The following is a 26261-nucleotide window of genomic DNA, read 5'->3' as shown; positions in this document are numbered from 1 at the left end:
TCATAATCTTGAAAGAGCCTTCAATTTGTTTGGTTACAAAAAATGCTTTGTTGACTCTTTTTTTCCCCCTTTACAAAATGCTAATGGCTGATACAATGATTATGGAACACAACACATTTATTTCTTTGTTATTAAGGAGTTTTTACAAGTTTATCTTTCCTGAATGATGCCAGGTTCTCATTCTGCTTCTCACTGAAATCACTCCAAAAAGTATTGCTGTTCACAATGCTGCAGAGGTTGCCCGGTTTGTGGTGTGTTTCGTCAAGCCTTCCCTTTCAATTGACCCAAAATTTTTGTGTGACTACTTATATCTTTATTTTTTTTTTTTTTAAACTCGTGGTTGTAGAGGTGTACAACTCTCTTATGTTTTAGCTGATGTTGCTGCTTTTTATTTAATGATTTTTTTTTTGAAATGCCTCTAGGTCAGGCCAGTGGCATGGCTTTCCTTAATATTATATCCTGTGGGAAGAGTTGTTACATATTTATCAATGGGAATGCTTAAAATGCTTGGTTTGAAAGGAATAAGGTGAGCTCACTTATAACAACATTTTGATATCTTTGTAACAATGCCATGTTTCTTTACCTCTCTCTCTCTCTCTCTCTCTCTCTCTCTCTCGTGTTTGGGGGGTGGGGGGAGGGTGAGGGAGTGTGGCTATTTACAAATGCCACGGCCATCAAACACCCTTCCTTTGGTAACAAAAGCTTCCCTTTGGAGGATTAAAAGCCCAGCGTCCATATTGAGGCTGGGAGATAAATTGTTGAGCCAAATCTGTGTGTTATTATACTTACTACTTTATAGTGGTGTGATTTTCCCTCTTGTATGTGTTCATATGTGGTGACATATGTTGCTATTTATACAAGACAACATATGGAGTAGAACTAGGAAAGGATGCAAGAGTGAATAATCTCAATGTGGGTTGTAGCTATGAACTCTGGGAGAAAGTCATTTTTTATGCCTCCTTTTGGGCACATTCTTTTGGGATTTTTAAGGTCTTATTGCTGTCTTATGTTCAAAGAGATTGGAAGCCAGCTTTAATGTAATTGCATTTCTTTGTTAGTTTTCTGTTTTTTCCTAGAGGATTTCTCATCCTCCATTTTTTGTAGTTCCTCTTTTCATTAATAGATCTTTTGTTGCTGTACACACACACACACACACACACATATATGTACATAATCATCATGAAGACACCAATCCTCTCGTCGCCATAGCAGAGGTATTATCACACATACTTTAAAAAAAATGTTTATGGCCATATGGAGGTACGAATTGTCAAGTGGTTTTGGGAGGGAAGCTTCCCCAGGCAATACTGATAAGACTGGCCCAATAATAATTATAATTTGTCTCATTACAACCATATCATTTCATTTTGTTCTAGTTGATCAATAATATTTATTGTTTGCTCACGTCCTAGATATTTGTATCCCTTATGTTCAATACGTAAAATTAAGATTATTTGCATAGGAGTTAATAATTTCAGCTTTGTAGATTTATGTCTATTGAAATAGTCTTCTGTGGTTCTTTATTAACAACTTCTAGGTGAAAAATAAAATTTCCACTTCTTTAAGCTAGTCAGTTTCTAATGTACAGTGAACCATATGTTACTGAAGAAGAATTGAAATTGATGCTTCGGGGAGCAGAATTGAGTGGGGCTATAGAGGAGGAAGAACAGGTAATGGAATGGATTGATTCTAGGTGTTTTATGTTTGATCTTTATTGTTTTGAAATCATGTTATTGCTGTTTCTAAATGCGTAAATGCTACCAACGGAGGAAATCAATCTTATCAAACTCATTATATATGTTCATACAAGTCAATGCCTCCTTCATTAAGTATGGAAAATTTTCATTTTGTGTAAAGTCTTGATATGATTCTAGTTTCATAATTTGTATTGGTATCTGTAAGCACCTGCTTTGGCTCTGTCACCTGCTTTGATGAATGATAAAACTTGTGATATAACATATATGATATACCAATAACTTGTGAATAAACGCCAGGATGGTGGGCTTTCTGTGAGTGACCACAGGTTTGTTGTAATAGCTTAACGTGCTTTAGATAGTTGTATTTAAAATGGGAAATGTTTTTAGTCTCTTTTTCTGTGGGAGTTTAGCTATTTGAAGATGCTGGCACTACTGCTGGAAAACGTGGGGAAACATTGTTTTAAGCAATTTGCAAGAAGTGCAGAATAATCAAAACAAGTGGGTTCAGCCATTTGAAAAAAACATTGCCTTTTCAAATCCGGTTCATAAAATTAACAATATTACTTGAGAAAATCTGTGTGAAGGAGAAATGTTCATAAAGTCGCTTATTATCAACCAAATGTGATGCAGACAATTATGTTAGCGTGTTGCTTTCAGTATCTGAGTTCAATAGATAGTCAGACACACTGAAAGACTTGGATCAAGAAAGTAGACACAAAGGGTCAAAGTGGGAATTTGTTCTGAAATTTGAGGAAATAAATTTTTTGGTCTTAGAAGTTAAAACTCAAAATTTTACTAGCAAATATTATGTAAAGATAGGAGAACTTATGGGCTAAGCCCTTTTCAATGGAAATTTCATATTGACATGTATTGACATGCAAATGCTGCTTTGAATGTGATTGCTACTTCTCCAACATGGAAACAGTTGTGTATATGCGTGCATTGTTTTTGTTTTGTTCCTTTGTTTTTGAAAGGGGAGGTGTGGACATTTTTGAAGAAGTACTGAATGACAATGTAGACAATAATGAGCTTGTGTAGGAACATTGCTTTGTTTTAAAAGATTGGTATATCATATATGCTATATCATTACAATAAGTACCAGCACGAAGCTTTTTTGTTTTCATTCACTGGCACTGCTAAGGATATATAATGGGATGCTATTGCTCTAGCATTTATGCTTAGGCACTCTACATTGGCCATAAGATGAAATCACGAAGGAAATATACTTGATATGCAATTCCATTTTGCAGTTATGATGCTTGATATGCACTAGCAAAGATTCCTGGTTGTGGCTTTCTCTAACCATGGTTGATGCACTTCATGACCACAATTTTGCTACTTTTCTGCTATCTAGACCTCTGCAATCCTTTATTTGTTTCCTTTTGGTTCAAAATCTCAGATTTTAAAGATTCCTTTGCAGGATATGATTGAAAATGTGTTGGAGATGGAAGACACACATGTTAGAGAGGTGATGACACCTCTTGTAGATGTAGTTGCTATTGATGCCAGTGCAACACTTACTGACTTGCATCAATTGTGGGTGACTCATCAATATTCAAGGTATGTTAAAATTATACTTGGTTCTCACTTATAATAAATTATTGTTTTATGCAACTATGACAGTAATTTTTATGGCGTGTTTTAGGGTGCCTGTTTTTGAACAGCGTGTTGATAATATAGTGGGTATTGCGTATGCAATGGATCTGCTGGATTATGTGCAGAGGGTCAGCTATTTTCTATTTTTATTCCCCTCTCTTTGATTTGATATAGCTTTATTGATTGATTATATGAAACAAGCTCACAGTTTGCAGAAATATAATTTGTTTGATTTTGAAGGGGGAGCTACTAGAAAGTTCTGTTGTGGGAGATGTGGCTCATAAGCCTGCCTATTTTGTGCCCGGTAATCTTACCTTTTATATTAATTTGTGGTTCAAGATTCTGTTGGTATTTTGCTATTGACATAAATTGTACATTGTTGTAGCTTTGCGGCTTTACTGTTTCTAAATTTTAATGGAGCTAGACTTCCTTTGCCATGTAGCATGGACACTATTTAGCTGGTTTTTAGGCATCATCCACTCATCCTGCCTATCCTGTAGATCTAAGCTAGGCAGTCAAAGCCAGGCTAGTTTGTGCTGTGCCCTGGGGACGCCATGGGCAACAAGGCCTTATGAGTGCACATGCATACTGATAAGTCAGCCATTAAGCACTATATTTGTTCTTTTTTATTTGTAATGGTGCAGAAACATAATCAATTGGTTCCTATTCAAGGAATCTAGAGGTTAGGATGAATATTGGCTATGTTAGTTGTCATTTAAGAACGTTCTAGGCATTGCTTCTACAGGATCCCTTCAATTTTTAGAATATCAGGTCCTCCTGAATCAACTAACCTTCTTAAGATTTTCAACAAAAAGCTATTTTGGGTTGGACCAATCCTCTAGGTTTCAATTTTTTGCAAGTACAAGGTACAAAGAAATGGGATGAATCAGATGATATTCATGCTCTATCATAGATTCATAGTATGGTTCATTTTGTCACTTGTGATGAAATCAAAGGTGTCAAAATATTTGCTTATTTTTATAGTAAATGGAAATTTGTCAACAGGAAGAAGAGGATTACAAAAGGAGGAAATCTCCTCACAAAAAAGGAAGCAAGCACATAAGCAGAATGAAAAACAAACAGCGGAAAAGAGAAATAGATAAAGAACTTTGGGGTTCAAACAACACCCTAAAGAATAACACAAAACAAAGCTGGGAAGAGGAGGTTTATCCTGTGAAAATATCCCAAGGTATCCCTCCCCCTCAGCCAAAAAATCAACGTTCAGATATGCAAACTTAGGTGACTTAGGATTGCAGGTGATAATCAATAATTCAAGTGATATCTTGCTTTCTACTGAGTATTTTTGACGACCAGATGGATGCTGGCTACACTTATCGACTTGCATCTATATTTTTTGTACTGTTGTCAATGCATTAAAATTTAGATCATTAATCAAATCTTAGAATGCCATCCTTGAAGGGTTCAACTATTGCAAGTTGACAATTTTTATGCTTAAAGTGTACCTCTTCATTGGTTCTTGGAAACGCTGGAATACTTTATGGAAGTAAAATTTTAAGATGGATTCCTGTTTCCTCCTGGGAGGTGCTTCATTTGAGGATGTATAGGTGCTTAGATTAATTTACTCGAGAAATTGTGCATTATACACCCAGATATTTGTCTTATTGTTGAGAAGTTGAAATAATTGTGATCGTGACACTTTGCTTAGGAAGGTGCAAATGCCTAGATTCTTAAGTTTGTGCTTTTTTGAACTTCCAGGTGTTCAATTCTTCATGTTAGATCAATGTTCATTTCCATTTTTAATTTATGTACCCTTTTACATATTGCTAATGGTTGGTTCTTTTAAGTTCTTTGATAATTTGGATTGAACAAACAAATTTTGTTGATATTGCAGATTCAATGTCGGTTTGGAATCTTCTTAGAGAGTTTCGCATCAGGAAGGTTCACATGGCTGTTGTTCTCAATGAGTATGGTGGAACTGTGGGAGTATGTACACCTCCTCATGTTAAAATGTTAGGAGTGTCATTTGATATTAAGGAGCTGCATGGGTGACATAAATTTATAATTCACCTCTAACTTAGTTTCATAAAATATTACTACATTTAGATCTCCAGGGATTTTTCCATGGTGTTCTTTCAGAAGATAAAATCCTTTGAAAGAAAAATTTATTATGGAAAATTTGACAGGAATTGACCTCCAATTGAAGTTGTGATTTATTTATTTATTGAGGGGGGGGGGGGGGGGGTTGAGGGATGGAGCATTGAAGGTTATAGTGAAAATTTGGAAATGATATCAAAGGCCACCTGAATCCACGACCAAATAATTGAATGGGTGTAGTAGCCTTGCATTTGAACCTGCATCATACTTTGTATTTTAATTTACAAATGACATGCAGTACAACTACAGGTTCAAAAAGGTTAGAACCTATGAGTCATGACTAAGGTATGAGATGCTTGAAGTTGTTGACTCTATTTTGGAGGGTGGCAATGTAGGCTTTTGATGTGCTTATAATCTAGTGAGGACATAGATATGACATGACTACCATAAAAATACTTTAGCGAGGTATTATAATGGACAATGTTGTTGCTGTCTGAATTGGACGGATTTGATGGAAATGTCCAACTCTAACATGGCAAATTGATGAGTGTGACCATTATAAGTAGCTTTTCTTGAACTGTAAGAACACTTTAAGGTACTTACCATATATGGAAGTTCAGTTAAATACAGAATCTTTGTAATGGGATCCATAGCAACTGCAATGGCCCATTTTCTCTATTATAGATTTAATTTTTTTATGTGTCATATTTTATGCTAATTTTTTTTAATCTATTGTTTGATGAAACAGATAGTAACCCTGGAAGATGTGGTTGAAGAAATTGTTGGTGAAATCTTTGATGAAAATGATTCAAAGGTAATGGTTACTGTAAATATGCATATTTTCTCTATTTATGATATAATACTTCCTCTTTGTCAATGATACTAGTAAATAATTACAATGTTACTATGTTTTTTAAATTAATTTTTTAGTGGGCATATGTTTAATTGTTTATAGAAGGAAGAGTCAAACTTCATGTTCTGGAGGTATACTCACGGCCAAAGGACTGTAAAACCATGAAAGACAGACAAGAAGCAACAACATGGACCAGTACCAAAAGAATCCATAATGCTAATCAAGGAACCATTTGTGGGTTTCATTGGAGCTGATCTTAGAATAATTTTTTCAAAACCAAAAGCTGAAAGCCTTTTCAGCCTGGAGGTTTTTTTAAGAAGTGAAGTTATATTGATTCAAAGGAGCAACTTTGAATCAATTGCCTTGTTAGGATTAGAGATCTTGACCTTCTGTGGATATTCTTAATTGAACTTAGAAAAAAGGAAACTTAAAAAACCAAGGAAAGAGGGGACAAAGCTTGAAAATTTGATTCATTGTACAAGTTAGAAAATGACGGTGTATGATCGTTCCAATCCATATTGCAAATACTATAATGAAGAAGATGATGATTTACCATATTGGCTGCGTCATTGCAAATAACGTACCCATATGGGATCATGATTCTGCACATAGGTGGTGCTTTCACTTGGACCAACTTTAGTGACCCATCTTCCTTCTCAAGAATTGATAGATTCCTTATTTTAGTAAATTGGGATATGCACTTCACCAAAACTACTCAAGAGCTCCTTCCTAGGCCCACGTCAGGTCACTTCCCTATCCTTATTGGCATGGGTAGAATCAAATGGGGACCAACCCCATTCTGCTTTGAAAAGATGTGGTTAAAGCACAATGGCTTTGGGGAACTTATTAAGGTCTCTGTTGGTACATGATTCATGCTGAGGGGAAGTCTAACTTTGTGCTAGCTTCAAAATTGAAGGGATTGAAAGAGAAGCTCAAAGAGTGGAATAAAAGCACATTTGGGAATATTTTAAAGCAAAGAAAACCAATATTCTTAACAACTTCAATATCCTTGATGAGCAAGAGCGTAGACAAGGGCTTAGTACTGATGAAAGGGCCAAAAGAGTTCTGTTGAAGCAGGAGCTAATTGAGGTTATTAGCCTTGAAGAGATCTTTTGGAGGTGGAAATCTAGAGCCTTATGGCTCAAGGAGGGATGCCAGGACACTAGATTTTTCTAGCGAATTGCGAATGCCCATCGCAGACTGAACACCATTTCCAGCAATGAAATTGGGGAGAACACCTTAACCAAGGAAGAAGAAATCAAAAGGGCAATCTGCAACTTCTGTGAAGCTCTTTACTCTAAACCCGAACGCTGGAGACCTGTAGTGGACGACATCAACTTTAAATCTATCAGCCCCTCCACCGCAGATTGGCTTGAGAGACCTTTCAAGGAAGTAGAAATCCTACATGCTATAAGAGAATGCAAAAGAGACAGAGTGCCAGGGTCAAATGGGTTCCCCTTGTCATTCTTCCGGTCAAATTGGGGTGAGCTCAGGTAGGACTTTATTAACACTTTTGTGGATGTTTTTAGATCAGGTAGGTTAACATTAATGCCACTTTCCTTACTCCGATCCCAAAGAAACTTGGGGCAACCAACATTAAGGACTTTCATCCAATTAGTTTGGTGGGAAGTATTTATAAAATCCTTGCTTAAGTCCTTGCTGTGAGGATTAAAAGAGGCACTTTGAAGTCGTTGGGCAACATCAACATGCCTTTGTGGCAGGAAGACAGATCATGGATGCAACCCTCATAGCTAACGAGGTGGTGGATACTTATTGGAGAGAAAAGAAAAATGGGGTGGTGTGCAAACTTGATATGGTGAAAGCCTCAATCACATTAACTGGAACTTTCTTCTCTAGGAAAATGGGCTTTGGGGAGCGATGGTGTAGTTGAATAGCTTATTGCGTCAACACACCTAGTGTTTTTGAGTGAAAAGCTCACTCTTTTAGAAGAGATTAGTTGAAGGCAGAAGTCTAGGGTGCTACATTTGAAGGAGGGGGATGCAAAAACCAAATTTTTCCATAGAATGGCTAATTCTAATAGAAGAAATAATGGTATTGAGAGCCTTGTGGTTGATGGTGCCTTGTCTTCCAATCAAGGTATGATTGTTGATTACATCACTCAATTTTTCATGAATTTATGCTCTAAGCAACAAGTTAGTCGATCATTCCCAGAAGTCTTAGTATTTCCAAGAATATTCGGTGATAATGCAGATTGGCTAGATAGACCATTTGAGGAGGCGGAAATTTTTGATGTCATACAAAATTTTAATGGTGATAAATCGCCTGGACCAGATCGATTTACAATGGCTTTCTTCCAAGCTTGCTGGGGGATTCTCAAACCTAATCTTATGGTTGTGCTCCATCATTTTTTTGCTAAAGGCCAGTTTGAGAATAGCTTGAATGCTACTTTCATCACTCATTCCTAAAAAAAATGAAGCAATTAAAGTAAAGGATTTTCGCCCTATTAGTCTTGTTGGGAGAGGGGGGGAGGGGGGCTATAATATCATTGCTAAGGTCTTAGTCACTAGACTTCACACGGTTATGGAAGATATAATTTCAACTTCACAAGAATGCTTTTGTGAGGAACAGGCAGATTCTTGGCCCTGTACTTATTGCTAATGAAAGCCTTGATAGTAGATTGAAAACTGGGGTGTCAGTGCTACTTTGCAAATTAGATGTTGAGAAGGCTTTTGATCGTGTAAATTGGGGTTTTCTTATGCAGTTACTAGAACAGGGTGGGTTCTCTGCCAAATGGAGGCGGTGGATTTTCTTTTGTATATCTACAGTTCGTTTCTCCATTCTGATAAATGGCACTCCTTGTGGGTTTTTTGAGAGCTCTAGGGGGTTGAGACAAGGTGACCCATTGTCTCCTTTGTTGTTGTCTTGGTTATGGAAGCCCTGGGGACAATGTTGGATAAAGCTGTCCATGATGGTCACATGTCAGGCTTTGGTGTGGGGCGTATAGAGGGAAGAGCTGTGGTGGTGTGTCATCTTCTCTTTGCGGACGATACTCTAATTTTTTGTGATGCTGATCTAGATCAGATTTTGTTTCTTTGTGTGATACTTATGTGGTTTGAGGCAGTCTCTGGTTTAAAGATAAATTTGGCAAGTCAGAGTTGGTTCTTGTTGGTATGGTGTTTAATTTTGACTTATTCTTGCACGTCCTTGGCTGTAAACAAGGTAATCTTCCTATGAAATATTTGGGTCTTCCTTTGGGAGCCAAATTGAAGGATAAGACAACATGGAACCCAATTTTGGAGAACATAGAATGAAGGTTAGCAGGGTGGAAACGTTTGTACTTATCTAAGGGAGGTAGAGTCACGTTAATTAAAAGCACTCTATCTAATTTACCCACTTACTTTCTATCTTTATTTACTATTCCTGCTGCTGTGACTAACTGTATTGAGAATCTTCAAAGGAATTTTTTATGGGGTCGCATTGGATGAACTAAAATTCCATTTGGTTAAATGGGATACTGTTTGCTCTCCCATTTCTTTGGGTGGTTTGGGGATTAGGAAGGTAAGACAATTTAATGAAGCTTTGCTTGGGAAGTGGTTATGGAGATTTGGGATGGAGGAGGTTGCTCTTTGGAGGCAAGTGATAGAGGTGAAATACGGCTGTGAATGGGGTGGTTGGTGTACTAGGCTTGTTAATGGTCCACATGGTGTTGGCTTGTGGAAAAATATTAGGCAGGGATGGCCTTCTTTTTCTTGCCACGTTCTATATGATATTGGAAATGGGTCTAAGGTGAAATTTTGGCAAGACCATTGGTGTTGTGAGACGTCTCGCGGTCAGCTATCCTGATTTGTATAGATTTTGCCAAGATAAAGAAGCTAGAGTGGCTGAGCTTATGAAGTTTGATAATGGAGTCTTGTTTTGTGATGTCAGTTTCTTTAGGGGTATGCATCTTCGGGAATTAGAGGCCTTGACTGGTTTTATGGATACCATATATGGTGCATCGGTGAAGGGGTTCAGTGAGGATAGATGTACTGGAAATCTGATAGAGAGAAGGGCTTCTTGGTTAAAGGTTATTATGGTATTTTAATGGGCTCCAAAGATTGTGGCTTTCCTTGGAAAAGTATTTGGAAACAAAAAATTCCATCTAGAGTAGCTTTTTTTGTTTTGACTGCTGCTTTAGGGAAATGCTTAACGATTGACAATTTACGAAAAAGAAAGGTTTGGATATTGGATTGGTGCTACATGTGCAAGTGTAATAATGAGACGGTTGATCATTTTTTATTCATTGTCTGGTTGCAATGGACTTGTGGGTTATGGTGTTGGGTTTGTTTGGAGTGAGCTGGGTTATGCCGCAATCTGTAGTGGGACTTCTAACATGTTGGCAAGGCAGATTTGGTCGTTATCAAAATGGGTTTATTTGGTTGATATTGCCTCATTGTTTATTGTGGTGTCTTTGGAGGGAGAGAAATAATAGGTGTTTTGAAGATAAGGAAAGATCCATTTCGGACCTGAAGCTATTTTTCTTTACAACTTTGATGGATTGGTTGGCTGCTTTGCGAAACCAATCATTTTCTTCTGTTTTTGATTTACTAGATTCTTGTAATTTCTGTTTTTGATTTGTTTACCCCATGTACACTCCTTGTGTAGTTGGTGTTCATTTTTGATATCAATAAACTTATTACTTATAAAAAAAAAAATTTATTCTCTATACTTTTTGTTCATTGTGGTGATCGAGGCACCAAACCTCATATTGAAAAAGCTACCAAAGAAAGGCTAATCAAACGCCTTAGAGTTGGCAAGCTCAAAAGGACCTTGGAGGTCATGCATCTCTTATTCCCAGATGACTTATCATTTTTTGTGAGGATGACCGTCTCCACATCCTGAATCTGGGATGTATCTTGGCAGGGTTTGAGGCACTTTCGGTTTTGAAAGTTAACCTTGGAAAAACTAAAATCATTCCCATTGGAGAAACTATAGAAGGGCATCCTCTTTGCTGGCCTTTTGAGCTGCAAGATGGGAGCTTTCCCTGTTAACTATCTTGGGCTACCTCTCGGTGCCAAATTCAAATAAAAAGGAGTGTGGGGCCCCATTGTTGAAAATTTTGAAAAAAGGCTGGCTGGATGGAAGAGGAATTTGTTATTGAAAGGTGACAGATTCAGTCTCATTAAAAGCACTTGATAAATCTCATAGGCTAGCTGAGGATTGCACGGTCTAGGAGTGTGGAATTTCATTAGGAAAGGCTGGAATGATTTCTTTTCTTGTATTATATTTCATGTGGAGAATGGGGACAACATTTATTTTTGGCATGATGCATGGCGCGATCAGGAAACTCTCAGTATCTTATTTTTAGTCATTTACAACTTGGCCTGTGACAAAGATGCCTGCATCAGTTAGCACCTCCAAACCTCAGATCAGGGTCTCTTTTGGAACATCCCCTTTAGAAATGTGGAAATTGGAAACTCAACCAGCTCATAGACTTCTACAGCTTTCTCCACAGTTTCTAGCACCATAATAGTACTAATCTTCCAGTTTGGCCCTTAGATGAGAAGGGGGTCTTCACTGTTAGATCCTTCTACAGGAAGCTCTTTCCTTTGGAGTCAAACAACTTTAATTTCCCTTGGACTCATATTCGGAAGGCAGCTGCCCCACAAAAGCTGCCTTGCCTGGGATGCAACTCATGGTAAGATCTTGACTTTGGATAATTTGCAAAGAAGGGGTCTGTTAGTTGCCAATAGATGTCCCCTTCGCATGGCTGACATAGAATCAGTAGAGCACATCCTCCTTCATTGCACTTGTGATGGGGATCAACATGCCCTACTGTCACGGTCCGACTATTTTCACACTGTTGTGAAAGGGCCGTGCGGCGCTAGCTAAAGCACTCTTGTTTAAGTAGCCAGCCTATCGTTTGCCAACATTCATCCACGAAACACTTTCATTAGCATTCAACCAAATGGCAGTGGAAACAGTAAGCATTCATGAAAGTAGTGGCAAGCAAGCAGTAAACATTGAATCTAGGAAATTCATTAACAACACCTCCGTTGACATCATGTGTTTAGCGAGGGAGGCAAGTAGGCTAAACACGTTGACAATAGCTAGTGAGTTTTACAATGACTGATGAACACTCACCCTCCCCTAAAGAGGTTTTTATGTAATTATCATCCTGGTACTAGGAAACATCAAAGTGACCGAGGAGTCATACTGCCTTATTTGGCATACAAAGACACTACTAGCAGAAAATAACCCTACACTAGTATTTACATGATGGAAACCCATCCCAAGCACACGAGATAAGCGGTCACAGACAAGCATAATGCCCTGAACAAGCTTAGCTCTTGACGTTCTCCCCTACTTATGCGGTCGACATCCTCGTAGACTTTGGCAGTAGGTACACTTCAACTTTGTCCACGAACGGTTGCATATCTTCTGTTGAAATCCAGCTAATTTCTTTGTCTGTAAGGATCTCTTCAACTTCACGTTTGTCAAGTTGCACTGTCTTCAACTTTGCTCTGTTGGATTGACTTCTGCTCAGGTAATTGGTGTCCGCGTTGAACGACTTTAGGCAACTGACATGAAACTGCGGTCTTTTCCCTTGATCTACCCAATTCTTCATCTGCTTAGAAGCTTTCTCCAAATTGGCTCGGGCAAACTCTGCATTTTGTCTCCATTCTCTAGTGAAGATGTACGCCCTGGGACTCTTTTGTCTGTACGGCTCGCCCACTATGTGTGGTAATAGCGGCTGCTGGCCTATAACAAGTTGAAAAGGGCTCTTGTTGGTTGTTGAGCTCCTTTGGGCAATTGCCATAGAATGGAGCCACATCAAGTAGTTGCACGCCATTCTTCTTGTTGTCGTTGACAAAATGGCGCAAGTACTCATCTAGTAGCTCTCTGAATCTCTTCATCTGTCCGTCTGTCTGTTGGTGATAACTCATCCTTCTCTAAGGATAAGTTGAGTCTCCATGCTTCCAACTACGAAGCAAAATTGTGAGTAGCCCCCATATCCACCATAGCGCGGGTACTCTTCCCATTTATCCTCAAGTCCAAAAACATTAACCCTTTTGCTCATGTAACTTTTGGTGCTTTTGCCTGCTTTTCCAATGTGCTCACTAGCCGCACTGAACCCCCCCTTGGGGCATCATCCTCTTCCTCCTCGCATTCCACCCCTTTTCCTGAAGTGGAAGCTTGTAAGGCATTGAGTAATCTTTTGTGTTGACACTCACTCACTCTGTGAGATCCACCACACAAGTAGTACGAAATTTTACTCTTCCCCTTTCCATTGGGTGTGTTGAACCCTTGAGATGACGAAGTTTCCTTTGAGGTTGATGATTTAGAATCGACTCCCCCACTCTTGGGTTTGTCTTTCTTGAAAGACTTTCCACTGTTTCTCTCTCCGCCAAACCATTTGGATGAAGCGGTATCATCACCAACGTAGTCAATCAAGCGTTCTACAACAGCTTGTGCAATTGACAAGTCTTGAACTCTTTGCCTATGAAGTTCAGTTCTTGCCCACAGTTTCATTCCCTCTAGAAAATAGAACAACTTGTCCTTCTCCAACATATCCCGAATATCCAACATCAAAGCAGAAAATTGTTTCACATATTCCCTGATTGACCCCGTATGCTTGAGATCTCTTAGCTTTCTCCTTGCATTATACTCAACATTCTCAGAAAAGAATTGGGCATTGAGCTCTCTCTTCAAGTCTGCCCAACTATCGATTACACAGCTTCCATTTTCAATTTCTCTGTACTTGGTACGCCACCACAGTTTGGCATCACCAACCAAGTACATGGTCGCAGTATCCACCTTTGCCTGTTATGAGGCCATCCTCACAGCACGAAAGTACTGTTCCACATCAAACAAGAAGTTCTCTAACTCTTTGGCATCTCGGGCACCCCATACGTTCTGGGTTGTGGTACCTTGGTCTTGTTTACTCCCGGAGTGTTGGAGTTCCCCATAGCAAGAACCATCAGATTCACCTTTGCATCCAGATCAGCCATCCGCGACTGCAAAGTTTCAACTATGTGGCGAAAGTCCTCTGACATGTCGCCTATTAAACCTGCTTGATGTTTTTGTGATCCCATCACTTCACCAACAAGTTCTCTCATCTAGGCCACCTCCGCGGCCATAGTATTGGTTGTTGCCTCAACCTGTGCTTCTAGCACGCTGATCCTCTCAGCATTGTTTGATGCCATGGTCACTAACCAAAGCTTTCCAAATCTCACAACGAAGGCAATCAAATTCACGTAGCAACTCAACCTTGGGCTTTTATACCAAGTGTCATGGTCCGACTATTTTCACACTGTTGTGAAAGGGCCGTGTGGCACTAGGTAAAGCACTCTTGTTTAACTAGCCAGCCTATCGTTTACTAACATTCATCCACGAAACACTTTCATTAGCATTCAATCAAATGGCAGTGGAAACAGTAAGCATTCATGAAAGTAGTGGCAAACAAGCAGTAAACATTGAATCTATGAAATTCATTAACAACACCTTCGTTGACATCATGTGTTTAGCGAGGGAGGCAAGTAGGCTAAACACGTTGAAAATAGCTAGTGAGTTTTACAATGACTGATGAACACTTACCCTCCTTTAAAAAGTTTTTATATAATTATCATCCAGACCCTAGGAAACATCAAAGTGACCGAGGAGTCATACTGCCTTATTTGGCATACAAAGATATTACTAGCAGAAAATAACCCTACACTAGTATTTACATGATGGAAACCTATCCCAAGCACATGAGATAAGCGGTCACAGGCAAACATAATGCCCTGAACAAGCTTAGCTCGTGACATACCTATGTCATTTTCAGATGTTGTGACACGTGGACGGCCTCCCGATGTCTACATTTCCTTTGCCAACATGATGACACGTGGACGACCTCCCGATGTCCATATTGGTTCATAATTGTTTGTAGATTTTGAATGGATTATTTGAAGACTTGTTTTGAAGACGTTTCAGTGTGAGAAAGACCCGAGTAAAGATGTTGAAGCAAGTATGAGTTCAAGATCCAAGTGGGTCCCACAGAGTCTTGTGGGCCCCACATGGCTCCATTGGGCCCACACAAATTGAGCCTCCCTTTGACTTTTGTTTGTATTTAATTTGTAAACATGCAAAACAACTTGCTTGCTTGCATGTGCATGTCTTCGTATGTTGTGTCGTAGTAAGTTGTGTTAGTATATTAAATGTGTCTAGAAAGTTAGAGCATTTATTTTGTTAATAACTTGTAAGAGTAATTAATGTGTTTAGTAAGTTGGTGTCTTTATTATTTGTGTCTCCCATGCTTGTGTGGGAATTGTTAGTTGTTTAATGTCTTTGTCCCCCCATGCTAGCTAAGCTTATTAATGCTTTGTCCCCCCATCTTAGCTATATATATATATATATATATATATATATCCCTTCATTGTAAGAACTATGTAGAGAGAGAAAAGTATTGATATTGAAAGGAAATTCCTTTGTTGAAGCTTGTTGAGCTTTGTCCAATCCTTGTGATTGTGTAGTATGAAGCTATGTCGTTCTCCTTGGAGATCAGGTGGTGAGAGACCACTATTCTATCCAGCGACTCCATCCTTATCCCACCTTCACAACTTCCCTCCATCACCCACACAACCATTACCAATTTACACCCCATGGCCAACCAATCCATCATTTCATTTGCTGCATACATATCCATATTTCAAAGTGTGCACGAAGAACTTCAGACGAGTTCTAACTATCCTCCAACGCATCCCCACGGTCACACCAAAATACCCCCCACACAGCCACTTCCCCTTCATTACATTGCTGCGTTCGTCTCACTGTTTCAAAGCTTGTTCCAAGGAATTTTCTGGCGTGGTCTAATAACGTCAAGTCATTCGAACAATTCTCTTGGTAATCTCAGCACTTATTTGAACCCTTATTTTATATCGTAAGCCTTTGCTGGAAATCTGAAATTCCATATTTGATAAGCCCTTTGAATCCATAGATTGCAATATTGATACTTACTAGCTTTAAATCAATTTTGGGAATATTGTGTGCTAATCATAGGACTTTTATTCTTGAAATATTGAAATAGCATCTTTCCGCATTTAACTTGATTCCTTTGTGAAAGAACTCGTGGGACTTATTTTCTGGACAGCATCATACAACATTTAAATAATTCAACAACATGTGAGCTATAGCATGATTTATGATGTTTATGTTCGGATAATAGAATTCATAATTTAAAGTATATTGAGTGTATGTGCTTGTGTGAGGGTTGAAACCATAGGACTAGGCCACTCTTTCCCGTCCTACATCATCTTGGGCCAGGAATCTTTGGAATATGGCATTGACTCTGATTGGACAACAGTGGGTTATTGCTAACTCTGTGGGAGGGGAACTTTGGGCCTAGAAAGGGATTCAGGCAACAAGAGAAGAGAAAAGCGATGACCCTCATTCCCTTTGCAATTTTTTGGTGTGCTTGGAAGAGAGGAATAGGAGAGTGTTTAAAAATTCAACCTCAGCACACCAGATCAACAAATAGCACTGGTTTACTATGGACAATAGCTGTCATAGTAGGACTGTTTATAATGTAATCTTTGATTTTTGAGACACCCTTCAGGGTACTTGACTTGCTGTGCCACAGGCTGGCATCCCCTTGATGCTTTTCAATAAATTTTCCTTTACTTATAAAAAAGTTGGGATCATGATCTTTCATCATGTTCATTGACGAACAAATGGAATCTTTCAAGTGGAGTTGGCCAAACGAAGGAAGCTATCTTAGAAGATGCCATACTGGTTATCTATCACTGGTAAGGTGGCAGCTGTTCTCTGAATTTCTGCCTAAGGACTCGTACCATGAATTCACAAAAGACTTGCCATCCTTTCAACTTTTCTGAATAATCCTCCTCCAATATGGTTTCTACTAAATACAGCTGATAATAGAAAATCTCCAGCTCAAACTCCCAATTAGTGAGGGCTCTGATATAGCTAACATTTAAAAGCAAGTCCATTCTCTTTGACTAATTCAATACATCTCCTTTGCTTCTTTGAATGAGGGATTGATGAGCATATCTGGAAATAGAATTTTTAGATGAAAATATTCTCATCAACAGTTATACCAGTACAATTAATTTCACCCCATTCTAAAAAGAATACATTTTTCTCTAAAATAAATAACTAAATCAATTCTCTAGATTCCCATTACCCTTTTCCATTAACTCACCTTACCTCTTCACAGCCTCATCACCAAGAGTTGACTCTTTGAATGATCATCATAAAATCTATTACTTAACCTCTTTACATCGTTACGTAATGTGTTGGTATTGAAACTGGTAATAAAGTCTGAAATTTCCGATAAAGCACTTGTACACAAGTTCAGAAAGTTTAAAAAATATTGCAGTTGACATCCCTTTTATGTCTGTTCACCAACTATTTAAGTGCAACTTTATTGGCTATGAAATTTCACTTTCCTACTTCAATTTTGGGCATTCTTTGGTATTTAAGTTGTTGCCATCATGTGTGCTGTTTTTACATGTTTTTTCACTTGATAGTTGACAGTATGCATTTGGACTTGTGCTCATTAAAAATCCCAAGGTTGATTAACAAACTTGTATAATGCAAGGAAGAGAAATGCAAAACCTAAGCATTAGTCTCACAGATGGCTTCTTAAGTTGCATTTAGCTGAAAACTATCGGGTTTGGGAAGGGATATTCCATTTCTAGGAATGAATAATGGTCTTTGATTTGTTTTCCCATGGTAACTGTGCAATATTTGCATTTTTTTTTTCTTCTGTTTTGGGATTGCCACCTGTTTGGTTTCATTTCAATAAATTTGAATTTTTTTGCCTATAAAAATTTATGTTTATTTTTGGCCTTAATGTTTGACTTGTGAAAATATTTCTTAATTCTTTGTGTATTTTTTCTTCAATACAGTTGGTTTATTATTTGTATTGCATTTTATGTCATATTTTTGTAGCATATAATCATATATTGATTCTTATTGAGTATTATTAGCAAAAGCTCTCATTTCTTAACTCTCTTTTTTTTCAAATCAATATATCTTTGATGGAAATGGAGTTCCAGACTTTCAGTGTTTGACTCAAGTTTTGCCTTTATTTCAAGTGCAATTTGAGACAATTATTCGCTTGCTCTTTGATACCATTATTGGCTTGCTGATCTTATATCATTTTTGTTTTGTATTATATTTCTAACAGGAGGAGATTCAAAAAAAAACTGGCTATGTTGTAATGCGAGCAGAGGGAATTTTTGATGTGGATGCAAATACATCCATTGATCAGCTCTCTGAAGATCTAAATGTCAAAATGCCAGAGGTATGCCATCATTTCACTTTGCAACAACTGATTTTTGGACTTTTGGTTCAATTAATAAAGGATTAGTGTCTAAGACGAGAATCAACATGCTGAAAATTTGATGCTAGTTGTCTGTTGCATAGAGGTGACCACAAAGTTGGGTAGATATTGGCATATCTAGATCATTATCGTGGAAGAGGGACTATCTTCTCATATTTCATAGACTACAAATTTTTTTGTCTACTCTGTTGATAAGATCTTTTTGTGATCTGTTCTTATGTACCACTCGGTTCAACATTCTATAGCAACTATGGTATAACATTCTGAGCAAGCTTATTCGAGTTAATGAAATCCTTGCTCATGCCATACTCATGTGATAATATTGTTTCTTGCATTTTTTTTTTCAGAATTCAATTGTACATAATCAATTTGAAGAAAAATAAGTTGGGGTTAGTTGCTTAATTTCATTTTGCTTATGGACCATGGTTCCCTCATCTTTGTTGACCTACACAGCTTTAACACATTATGTTTCATACGCGCATGCACGCACACAAACACACACACACACACACACACACACACACACATAGCATCAATGAAAATTTTAATTTATCATAACCTTAAAGATGCTTGTCTGAGAAAATTTTTTATGTTAGGTTAGGTCCTTAACCAGTAAAATTAGTGTTACACCTTAGGTGGAATTCTTTACTTATTTACTTGATGCTTCTTTATCGTGATATTTTTGTTGCAAGAACCTATTTGAAATTTTTTTCCCCCTGTTGCTCTAGTCTTGGATTGCCTATGGGTTTTGAGCCTTGAACTCTCACTGCTCTACCTGAATGGCATGATAGCTTAATCCATGGCCTTGGTTGACCTCATGCAGCGTGGTTAAAATGGCCTCTATGCTTTCCTATATGGCATGCTGTGTTTTGATATTTTGTTGTGATGGTGCAATGTTGGCAGCTTATGACGTTTCATGTTTATAATCACTTAAGAATTCTAAGGTTGGATTCTAGTCCTAACTGAGATGGTGGTTCTTGTCTACTTATATGCATGTTCTGTGTGGAGTTACTATTCAATGCACAAAAATAATACTAGTTATTGGTTTTGATAGTGTCAATATTTAATGTTTCTTTCTGCTATCTGTATTGTAATAACTAATAAGCACATGAAAAGTGAAGCCATATTTTGTTACTATCCATTAAGTCCCAAGATCCATTTCCATTTTACCTTTCCCTACCTGTTCTTTCTACAGGGCTATAATTGTGAGACAGTTTCAGGTTTTATTTGTGAGGCATTTGGGTATATCCCAAGAACGGGTGAGAGCATTAAAGTAGTGCTTGAAAAGGCAAATGAAGAAGAGAGTAATGAGTATGTGGAAACAGAATCTGATCAGCGAGATCAAAGGGATCGCCAAGATAGGAGGGAAAAGCATCAAATTTTTAAACTTGAGGTACCACGTGGATTCTTTTGCAAATTTTCTCACATAATGTTGTAGTAGTTAGTAATAAGATATATTGTTTAATTTTTTGTGTGTTGCCTGGTGACTTGAGTGACTTGGAAGTAAAAATTGAAGCCATCATGCATAGAGCTTTCTTTTTCCCATTTAAAATCATTGAATGACTTAGTCCTGTGTTGAGGTCTTAAAAGGTTGTGTATAGCAAGTACAAAAGGGTATTGTTGATTTTGTTAAATAGCAACCATTGAACCTAATTTTTGGTCTGCATCTGCAAAATTGATCACAAAATTTTATTGGTCACTGTCACTAAATGGTTTTCAATAGGAAAGTAGAAACCACTATGGTTGATACTTAGTTTTGGAGTTTACTTAGTTTTGGAGTTGGCACATGTGATACTGTGCTACTGTTTGTTTGAGAGGTGCATACATGTCACACTTGACCCAAAAAGATCGATTTTTTTTTTTTTGGGGTAACAAGATTGATGTTTTTAAGCATCTTGAAGAATGCAATGGGGAAGCTTCTTGAAATGTTGGGTTTAACAAGAGAAATGCATCGGTTGGAATGTAGAGTCTTGGATATGGAGATGAGGGGTTCTTTTTTGGACATTGTGATCACTAGAAAATTGGATTATAGACAGCAGTTGGAAAAGCTGGTTGAGTCAGGGAAAGCCAATTGGAGGTAGAAAACTGTGATTTGTGGTTGCAGATAAAAAATAAAAACTTTCAGCACTTGTCTAATGCTTGTAGTGACATGTAGGTGTCTGCTCCTGAATAAAAAGGCAAGTAAAAATAGAATGTTAAGCTGCCATTAAAGCAGATATTAACAAAATACTATTAGCATATGGACATCAAGATGAATGAAAAAATTTGGATGAAAATTGTAAATGAGAACATATGGGGAATCAACTCTGCTGTGACAATGGCCTGTGGAGGAAGCTGGTTTGGATGATTTGGGCTTGTAAAAAGAAAATTTATATATAATAAGATCTTATCTATTGTAAGTTTGTTGCATTGTAGAGGGTGGTTGAAAATAAATTTGGATAGAATTTGGTCAGAAGTTGTAAAAATATTGTTTCTGTTGAAGATTTGAGAAGCTTGCACAGAAGCGTTGAGGCTGTGTTCTAGTGATAAGGGTTACTATTGATATTGGAGCTGGATCTATTCTTGATTGATTGATTTGTTGGTGGAAAACAAGGGTGATGCTTTTACATCTTGCCTTATAGATGCCTGGATATGAAGTTAAACTAGTGCTTTTAGCACTGTTAAAAAATTTATATATTTACATAGCACACAGCGTAGAAGGCTTCCACACCGTCGGGGGTTTTGGGAGGGGATTATGTATTTAATCTTACCTCCATGCCTGGAGTGACCATTTCCATGGTTTTCCAACTGTTGAAATCTTACAAAATCGAATGCCTTGTTTTGATTCCAAGTCTTTTGATATGAACCTGTGGAGGTATTGTTGGAAGTTTGATTCATTTGTGGGTCAATTGGTTCACAATTAGTTCTATTTGAATTGTATGGTTTGTAGAATTTACTTATTGCAGCCAAGTCTGGCGCAGTCTGACTCCACTAGTTGGACCCAACTTTTTTCTCCCTTGCTAAGCCAAGTCCTTCAGAAACAAAAACAGGAAACAAGGGAAATCACAGTATGCAGGAAAGATCAAGAGACTAAAACTGGGAACAAAAAACCTGGGAAGAGACCTGCTCCATCAGAGACGGGAATTTGCAGGTCCTGAGGAAGCCTCACAGAGGACAGCTGATATTGCCAATTTCCATTGTCCTAATATTCTCTCTCGTAGAACAACCTTGGAAATAACTCACCAGAGAGTCATTTTTAGGTGCTTGCGAATTCTGAGCTTCCACAACTTTTTCCAGGGGAAGGAAGAATGATTGCATCCAGTGAATCTGATACCTTGGACCCAATAAGTTGATTTGATTGAGAAAGATCCTTGGTTATTTGGAATCAAACTCCAAAAACATGCAAAGTACACCAATTTTTACTTTTCAGATTTTAGGAAAAAAAATCCTTTAGCTTTTTGTTTTTTTGGTAAGGGTTTTAGACGAAGTAGCAAAAAGTATCCCCTAACCTTTTGTCTCCCATAATTTCATGTGAATTATTCTGGATGTAAAGTTTCTACACTTTTTTCAAAATGTTAAAAAAGAAAACCCACAAAGGCTTCATTTGTTATATTATGCTCAAGAATAGCATATTTGGAGGCCTCGTGGTGAAGATTTTATGAAGTTTTGTTCTTCTAAAGGTGAGTACGATTGTTTTTTTTTTGACATTTCTAACAAAGCACATGTACAAAATTTTGAATCGTTTTATTTTTTTTTGGGGGGATGCAGGTGACTTCTTGTCCATTTTTTTTTGTAGTAAAAATAAATTTTCATTTTTGTTAATACATATTAATATAGTTCACTTTTCAACAGTCTTGTTTTATATATATGCTATTTATAATTAATTTTAAGACTTTCTATTGAATCTTTTGAGTTGATTCTGATTAAAAAAATTAAGATTTTGATTCATGAATCTAATTTTTACTTGACAATTATGGTTCCTATTTTATTAACAAGTTGAAAATTAGATTCTTGATCCATGCTGATATGGTTAAACCAGACTCCTGTTACTAGGAGTTGGGATGAAGGAGAAGAATAGCTGTACTTTCCAATAATTTTGAGGTAGAAGGTTTCATTTAATTCTAAAATTAAAATAGCCTAATTTTTTCTAATTAAAAATAAAAGCACCTGAACATATTATACCTGTTATTATTACAGTTAAAAGTGGTGAGGAGTTAAAAAGATTTGTTGAGAAGACTTTGTGGTATCGTAGATATGCCAAGAGAACTAGTATAAGTATCTAGGAATTTTGTTTGAATTCATATCATTATCAGATGAAGACTAAGTGTACACTGTATATCTTTAGGTTGTCGTGTAAATGTAGATGGACAATGTTTATCATAAATATGTATGTAAACAAAAGAAAGGGTTGCGGTTGTAAAATAAATATTTTGAAATTTTATAATCTTATAATACTAAATTTGTTTATTGTTTGGTGAACACATGTTTTGAGACATGCAAAGTTGAGGAAAAACAATTTAAGCTGTAGGTTTGTGCTAAAAATTTGAAGAGAAATAATGATGGTAGTTCCATTCTTCTAGAGAGTTTGACTGATTTGAGGGATAAATCAGCATGTCAGAATTAAATAAAAAATGGGTTGAAAAATTGGTTGATGAGCCTGATGAAGAGAGTGATGTTGATAGTGAGTTTGCTTGCGATGGACGTTGTTTACTATGGATGAATTTCGTGAGCAGCATGGGTATGATTTGGATTCCTTAGATTTGGTGGGTGACATTTCCCATGGGTCAATGATTCATTTAGAAGGTTTGGAAGGTGTTCCTATTTTTTGAGGGTGATTGGATGGGTATCAATCTTCAGGCAGCTGGTCCTAAAGGTGATCATATTTTGCCTATTCCCATCTGTTTTGTGGTGTGGGTGAGTGGGAAGGATATTCAAGTCTAACAACTGATGGATAAGATGGGTTTGTGCTTGTCTGCCCGGGGAGGACATGAAGCTAGGGTTGTTGGTGGTAAGAGCAAGATGAAAATAGGCTAATGTGAACCATGGTCTTAATTTTTTTTTTTTCCTGAAATTGTCAGATTTTTCATTAAAAATTATGCTTTTCACCACCTTTGAAATTTTAATGGTGATTTATTTTCTTACAAAATTCCCATTGAAATTTCAATGAATCATCCAAAATATATTGAAATCTAGTATGGAACAAAATTTCCTTGACATTGAAATTTTAGATTTAAAAGCCATCAAATTGGAATAGACGTGATTCTGTCTCAATAATGAATAATCTTCTTTTTAATTGGAAAATAAAGATTATTACATGAATGATTATGCATGTTGATTTTGTAGGTTGAATTCGGAACAAGTTCTGTTCAAAGTTCAAACACAGTCCAAATAAGAAAAACTGAACTCATGCTCAGCCCTTTCAATTGAGTTTGGGCTGAGCTCTAAAAGCTCACTATCAAGAATCTAGTTGACTTATAATTGGGTAACAATATATCTCATTCTCAATTTAAATGTTAAGCTTAGATCTAGTAAGAAGAATATGTTGACTGTGTTATTAATTAATAAGTTTTATTAATTTAAAACAATATTAATATACATACATACATACATACATACATATATTTATATATATATAAAACATATGAAAAATTGTTTGGTCCAGTCAAATTTGAGTTGAGCGTAGAAAGATAGTTCAAGCTCAGTCGTTACTCAAGTTTGGGCTCCAATTTTGTTCAAATTCACAAATTTTGGGCCAAATGGACCGGTAGTCCGATATACTGGTAACTGGCCCAATTGATGGTCCTATGTATGGTTTTAAGATTTTTGAAATTTTAAGCAAAATAAAATGTAGATATTATTTTGTCTAAATTTTATATTTGCATAATAACTGATATTCTGATTTATGAAATTCACTGTGTTAATCGAATTTGTTTAACATGGAAAGGGTTCTTTGAATTAGTTATGATATATGTGTTTTATGTGCGTGTGTAGGTTTTCGAGGACTCCTTGTCCTCATTTTGATTGTATTTCTTTCTTCTTGTTCTCAATAACTTTCTTTTGTTATTAAAAAAAAGTTGTATATAGTTGAGAATAAGTCTTGGGACCTAAAATATAATATTTACACTTTTTGGGTTAAATTGGATATTTTTGTTTTGGGGAAAAGAGGGATCCCCCTCCCTTCATGTGCTCATTTAGTAGTCCCAAAATTATAAATCCACTTCAGTTATTGGCATGTCATTGAAAATTGGCGGCACTATACTTAATGTGTATGTGATGGATTTGCGGCGTACAGATACTTCGTTGCTGCCTATTGGGAGTGGGTTGAAAGCCATTTGGATAAGTAGGTTTTTTTTTATTAGTATAGCATTCATTTGCCCGTCTGGGATTTGAGTGGACCAAAACTTGTGTGTCATCAACATTGTTTAACTTTGCTTCTGTTGCTTTCCTTTGATTGGTGCGGAAAATAAATTCGAATCTTACAGTGGCCCATCCATCCTGGACCTATAAAATTTTATATTTTGAATTCCCCCCCACCCCCCAAGCATCTTTAAGAATCTACTTAAAATATGGCTCCATTTTTTTTTTATCAGCCATTTTAACAGCCACCACCAATTAATTCCTGTGATACTGTTTCTTCTTGGGCTGCAGATATTAGCTGGAAATGCAAGGAAGGTGAGTGCTGTCCGGTTTGAACGGATAAATCCCAACACTACAATGGTGGAGACAAAAGAAGTAACTCGCTTAGTTCCTAAAATCATGAAAAGGAAATGGAGCAGTGATGATGATTCAAATAGGACTCATGATGATGGGGATTCATTCCAGAAGGTATCAGAGGATGGCCTCATTGCTGAACATGAAGATGATCATGACAGTTCCAATAAACAGTAGTTACATAACTTATGTTCTTTCCATTCTTACAGCACCAAAACAGAGTAAAGGGTTGAAAAACATAATAAAACACGAAAACAAGCAGTTACCTAACACTGTAAAAAATTTTCACAGATGAAGAGAGGTGTCAACATCTGAATCGTCAGGGTTATCTGATCTGTGGGGGACTCTATCCCTCGACCTTAAATTGTTAGCCCAAACTGGAGTCTCAATGACCTGGAGGTCAGCATGCTTGCTCTGTGAATTTGGTGGCTGGGAGAGAGAGGTTTGGAGAGGTGGCCTGGGCGGAAGGATCAATTCTGAAGTAAAAGGCAATCTGGATGGTTCATGGAAGGTTGTCGGGTTGGCGGGCTCTGAGTTGGAGAACAGCCTGAGGAGTTCTTTCTCCTCTCTCATCTCTTTTGCTCTCTGCAGCTGTCTAAACCTCTCCTGCAGGAGAGCGATGGAGGAAGGCATGACAGATGGGTCACCACTTTGCTTACTCATGGTACTATTGAATGGAATACGGGTAGGATGGATGAGAGTGGCTTCTTCGTGCCTATATATAGGAGATGATGTTGCTTTAAACCATTAAAAGAGATGCATTAAGAGCAGCTCTAAGAGAGTCCAGATGAAATTAGGAACAGAGAGGAAGAATCAGCAGCCGGGGTGCAATGTCCAAGAGAGAAAAGTTGCGTGGCTAGTCTAGGGAGCCTGGGTTGGTGGATGGGAGGTGAGGCAAAAAGACTTTCTGAAGGGAGAAAAGGTCAAGAGAGAAAGTCCAAAGGGAATGTGGGTGGTAGTCTTTGGAAGGGCGTATTTAGAGGAATAAAAGGATGGGTGATACTCTGTCGGCTTGTCCCCAAGAGTTTTATGGCTGTGGAGAAGATGGTGCCTTTTTGCGTGGGGTTAACCAACAAAATAAAAA

The 26261-nt window shown here is 37.4% G+C and overlaps 2 protein-coding genes across 3 annotated transcripts in view; one reads left to right on the top strand and one right to left on the bottom strand.

The window, feature by feature from the left end:
* Nucleotides 1–25493, top strand: part of LOC131159313 (putative DUF21 domain-containing protein At3g13070, chloroplastic) — a 35065-nt gene extending 9572 nt beyond the window's left edge. The window contains exons 4-14 of one of the 2 annotated variants that reach the window (XM_058114109.1): nt 174–251; nt 423–526; nt 1589–1670; nt 3118–3257; nt 3343–3421; nt 3534–3597; nt 5146–5237; nt 6097–6162; nt 18332–18448; nt 19683–19880; nt 25115–25493. In XM_058114109.1, coding sequence (XP_057970092.1) covers nt 174–251; nt 423–526; nt 1589–1670; nt 3118–3257; nt 3343–3421; nt 3534–3597; nt 5146–5237; nt 6097–6162; nt 18332–18448; nt 19683–19880; nt 25115–25354 — 1260 coding nt within the window. In that variant the 3' untranslated portion in view covers nt 25355–25493. The remainder of the gene's footprint in view (nt 1–173; nt 252–422; nt 527–1588; nt 1671–3117; nt 3258–3342; nt 3422–3533; nt 3598–5145; nt 5238–6096; nt 6163–18331; nt 18449–19682; nt 19881–25114) is intronic. The other variant, XM_058114118.1, reaches the window with a different exon arrangement.
* On the bottom strand, nt 25463–25840 carry LOC131149906 (uncharacterized). The gene has a single exon (XM_058100702.1). The coding sequence runs from the start codon at nt 25838–25840 to the stop codon at nt 25463–25465; it is 378 nt and encodes a 125-aa protein (XP_057956685.1).
* Nucleotides 25841–26261: the final 421 nt, after the last annotated feature.

Source organism: Malania oleifera, chromosome 1 (genome assembly GCF_029873635.1).
Source record: "Malania oleifera isolate guangnan ecotype guangnan chromosome 1, ASM2987363v1, whole genome shotgun sequence".
NCBI lineage: Eukaryota > Viridiplantae > Streptophyta > Magnoliopsida > Santalales > Ximeniaceae > Malania > Malania oleifera.
Note: the sequence above shows the minus strand (reverse complement) of the source record. Positions and strands in the feature narration are given on the sequence as shown.

Excerpts from the sequence above, each read along its gene's own strand:
- LOC131149906 (XM_058100702.1), bottom strand. The coding sequence starts at position 25,840 with ATGAGTAAGCAAAGTGGTGACCCATCTGTCATGCCTTCCTCCATCGCT.